Source organism: Buceros rhinoceros, unplaced genomic scaffold (genome assembly GCF_000710305.1).
Source record: "Buceros rhinoceros silvestris isolate BGI_N320 unplaced genomic scaffold, ASM71030v1 scaffold14516, whole genome shotgun sequence".
Taxonomy (NCBI): domain Eukaryota; kingdom Metazoa; phylum Chordata; class Aves; order Bucerotiformes; family Bucerotidae; genus Buceros; species Buceros rhinoceros.
Window position 1 is genome coordinate 4,301 of NW_010417026.1, and position 4,598 is coordinate 8,898.

Here is a 4,598-nt window from a genome sequence, read left to right on the forward strand (position 1 = left end):
GACCAGTATTAAACACTGATGTGCTAATGGAGTTTTCATGGTAAGATATTTCTTTGTAGCCTTCCTGATATTTTACACTTCCATTAACTAAAGAGCATTCTAGTTTAGCAGTCTGTCTTATGCATTGAAGATCAGATTTTTGCTTACTGCTAAGTAGGCAAGAGGAGGGTAGTCTGACATCATTTATTAAACAAGCTAGTAAGGAGAGGTCACTCTTCTGCATGAAGAGTTGGTAAACTGTCCGTGTGTCATGGGAGTAGTCACAAAAATGATTCTTCTTTCTTTAGTGTCTGATGGGATGATTCTGTGGGGTTCAGCTCTAGTGGTTGTTGGTCGTCCTCCCTGTTCTTGTGGAGTTTATTACTCTCTCCTCAGCAATGTTTTCAAACAAGGCATGCAAAAAAAAAAAAAAAAAAAAAAAAAAAAAAAAAAAAAAAAAAAAAAAAAAAAAAAAAAAAAAAACAAAACAACTTAAGGCTTTTTTCCAAGTCCTCCTAGCTTTCTGCCTTCATCATGAGCCTCAATGTAAGACTGAGTTCAAATTTTAATGCACAGCCCATTTTGAGACCAAATATTGGTTTTAACCAGTCTGATAAGCAGAGTTGTTTTTCTTGCGGTTTCTTTTAAACTTCGAGAAAAACAACCTTTTTCTACTCTTTATTTATAAGCCTCGTGGCTGGAAGCCTGGGAATTGTGGAGAGCACACAGGGTGACAGCTGTTCTGCCACCATCCCATAGTGTACAGAAAAAGAGTCGATTTAATGAGCCAGTCTTAAAGCAAGCCTTGTATCTGGAAAAGAATGGACCACCGACTGTGAAAGGTCTTGCCCTAAATAGTGCTGCCGTTTGCAGTGCTTGCTGAAGCCCTCAGTCTGAGGGTAACGTGTTCCCATCTTTCAGGGTGTAAGAGTTTCTATCAGTAAATCTTCTTTTTTGAGAGAGAGATTGATCTCAACTGATTTTTTTTTTTTTTTTTTGTGCTGGTCTTGTTCTAAAGAAAACTGACGTGTTTGAAGAATTTTTTCTTGCTTCTGTATCCTGCAATATGGAATTTAATATGCATTACATGAAGAATAAACCACCCACTTTTTGAGCCTGCCACCTGTTTGTTGTATTTGCTGGCCTTTAGCTACTGCATTGGAAGATCTTCGGTGGCTAATAAGCTGTTTCCCATCTGGCTTTTTCAGCTCTCAGTGTCTTAATACTGAAGTCCTTAATGTGGGATAAATCTGCTACATAGAGGAAAAGGGTCGTGACTGTTGGTACTAAAGATGGAGAGGAGAGATTGGGACACTCATGCTGGGACCAGAGTTTTGCATTTTAGGGAAAAACATTAAAATTGGAGCGAGAGGTTGGTTTTTAGATGTAAGGTAGGCTCTCTTGCTACAACATTTTAAGAATAGTGCTCCCTGATGATGTAGGGGGTGTTTTTAATCCAGTCTCAAGCAATAGATTTTCTGAATCACTTACAAATGCAAAACCATATGTCTCAGTCTTGGTTTTGACTCTTGTAGAAATATTTACATACTTGAAGACAAAGTACTTTATGCATTTTCTGATTGATTAACTGTGGAAGAAAGATACTTTATTTAGTATGAAAAATAGCCAAAGCCTTATACTGAGAAAAAAGGGCAGAAGGTTGATTTGCCAATAAATTGAGGAGAAATCTTCCTTTTTTTTTTAACTTTGTTATTTTTATGAAGTGTGCCTTCTTTCTGAAAAACAGCCATTATTTTTATTTACCTGCCTTTCCTCACTTGGAAACAGTTGTGGGACCAGTTATTTTTCTCTAGGTGACAGATTAAATTCATAGTGCGAGATGTGGATGAAAGTCTCATAAATTGCTGCACTCTTCTCTTGAATTCTTGTCTGTTTAGCACCCTTCACTCTAGGTGTACTAAACTGGTCTGAAAACAAGATCTCTCCCTCCATTTCTTGGGAGCAGGGGGCTTGGTTTTGTGTGTCCCCTCCTCTTTTTTTTTTTTAATTGGAATCTAAATAGAAAATTTGAAGTGCTGATCAGCATGATACTAATGATAAGGTCTCCAGCTAACATTTGCTAAAGGATGATGTCTTGGTTTATTTATGTGATGGAACACCTTGTGAATAGTTGAACTTTTCTAACTGGTTTTTCCAGCTGCATTTGAAGAAAGTTGAGTGTTTTAGAAAATATAACTATCTTTCCCTTGAAAACAGGGATTTGAGAGATTATGGCATCTGAAGCCCATGATGTTAGAAAACAGAAAGTATTACATATCGAAGGCCATCCCATTGATCTCCCCAGAAAAAGAATCTCTTCTTCCACTAAAAAGATCATGAAGGAGGTAAGCTGTGCGGTTTTTTTCATCAATGGACATTTTAAAAATCTCAGAATGAAGTAAACATTCAAACAAGTTCACAGTTGTGAGCAGTCTAAAAGGAGAAGCACGGCACTAGAGGGTATTTCATGTTCAGATGTGCAATAGAACTTCAGCTGGAACGACAGTTCCAAAAACTGCATTATAACAGGCGCAGGCAGTGACTGCATTGTATCGTCCTCATGAGCAGTAGGTACTGATAAAGTTTTACTCATGCCTGTTTTTCTGTAGTCTAGCCAAGAACAGTTTCAGTAGAGGATTTCTAACATCAAAAAGTTCTCTCTTACCAAGAGAGCTATGTGGTACAAGTGATAGGTGGAGTAGGTGAAATATCTGCATGCAGATGGACCTGTTCTCTTGTTATCATACAGCTTGACCTACCACATTGCCTGGTAACACAAACTTCCACTGGATTCTTACTAGTCAGAAACCTTTTCTTCATAACCTCCTCCCTGTGTTGCTGGCTGAAGGGTAAGGCAGTGGAGTACGGAGGAAGCACTAGGGAGGTAAACCTCCTGTAAGGTTGCTTCAAACAGTGGTGAAGATGCCAATATCCTCTGTGTCTATTTGCTTTTTGAAATTTTGAATTGAAACCTACATGATTTCCTGACTCAGTGCTAACAAAAGAAATCATAGTATTGTTTTGCTGATGTGCACAATGTGGATGTTAACAGTAGTATAAATTCTCAAGTTGAAACGCCTGCAGTGCATGAGTGTAGTAGCTGTTTGTATGCAAATACGTATTTCTAACTTGAGCATTAGTGCTTTTTTAATAGTCTGTCTACTAACGAAAAAGTAGACAATGTCACAACTGAACTCATTCATTAGCTAAAGCTCTAAAATCTTGAAGATTACTGTATTAAAAAAGTATCTAGAAATTCATCTTCAAATTGTGTTGCTTAATTTTCAAAGGTTTCGCTAATTTGTGTAGCACAGCCTTGAATGAATTTTGCGATTCCTCTAGGATATCACTGTTCTATGCAGCCTAATTGGTGTCAGGGTGCTAATCTGTTTTGTAGGAACGAATTCAGGTTAATCAAGCTGGTATTGTCTACAGTAGTCTTGATCTTTTTGGTTGTTGTTGTGCTTTGGTGGGGAAATGTTCTGCTGTTATCCTTCCCAGTATTAGCATCTGCTGTATAATGGCCATTTAAATGTATGTGTGAAACAAGTAATGCAACTTTGCCATCACATTCCAGTAGGCTTTTTATATTAGTCACAGCTTTTAGTTTGCTAGTAACTAAAGAATCTGTCTCTGATGTCACAATTCTGCCTCCTGCCAAAGGTAACCCGAGCCTACTTACAGGTGACGGTGGTGCTCCCAAGGACAACTGTGGCAGAGCTGGTCCATCTATATAGGTCACTGTGAAATACTTGGAGATTATAGAAAAGTTAATGTAGCTGCCCTTTAGTTGCAGAATAGGAAAAGTGGGCAGAAGGAAGGGAAGCTGTCGTAAACTCAGGCCACGGTAAAGCAGAACATCTTTTTGAAAAACTGGGGGAATGCTTGAGCCTGTTTAGTAATAGAGCTGGTTTTTTCTCTATTCCCTTTCTCACAGGGTAAGAAATCTCCAAAACAGCTGGCTTCATACACGAACAGGTAGGAGGGATGTGCTGTGTAGAGTCTGAGTTTCAAGTGAGAGGGAGGCAGGGAGGAAAAAAGCAGTTTAAATCTGTTGCAACACCCAAGCAGACACAAATGGAAGATGGGTCTTAATTTTACTGACAATACTTGTTTCTTATGTCCATTTCCATAATAATGATTCTCTGCCTTAATAAAAGCAGGAGAAAAACACTGGTTGTAGCTTGTTTTTTCTTGGGGAATAAAAGTAACCCTCAAGCTGACTGCTAAATTTGTAATGATATAATATCACTTAAAGTATGGCTTAAGTTTAGAGCAATCTTCACTAAAACACTGTTTCATTATTGCAGAATAACAGTTGGGAAAACGGTGACCAGTCCCCTCTCTCTTTTCAAAGTAGTATATTGTAAAAGAAAAGTTCATTGTTATAGTCCAAAGTCTTGTTACAGAAAGAAACAGTTCCCTAAATCTAGGGGCTGTGACATGGCAAATAAAGAAAATGAGCTGGCTTGTGCAGGGAATCTGCCAGCAAAACTGCACAACAGTCGCACACACTTGCTGAACTCGAGTGACTCTGGCTCATCTCAAACAGAAGGCCCCTCATCCAAATATAGTGGATTTTTTTCAGAGGTAAGTAGAGTTTAGCAACTTTGTATGGA

At 38.4% G+C, this 4,598-nt stretch overlaps 1 protein-coding gene across 1 annotated transcript in view; it reads left to right on the forward strand.

Annotated features, from left to right (window-relative positions):
- Positions 1–2,196: 2,196 nt before the first annotated feature.
- The window catches only part of KATNBL1 (katanin p80 subunit B-like 1), a 7,497-nt gene continuing 5,095 nt past the window's right edge, over positions 2,197–4,598 (forward strand). The window contains exons 1-3 of the mRNA XM_010138026.1: positions 2,197–2,324; positions 3,917–3,957; positions 4,290–4,569. Of these exons, the coding sequence (XP_010136328.1) occupies positions 2,211–2,324; positions 3,917–3,957; positions 4,290–4,569 (435 nt within the window). The 5' untranslated portion in view covers positions 2,197–2,210. The remainder of the gene's footprint in view (positions 2,325–3,916; positions 3,958–4,289; positions 4,570–4,598) is intronic.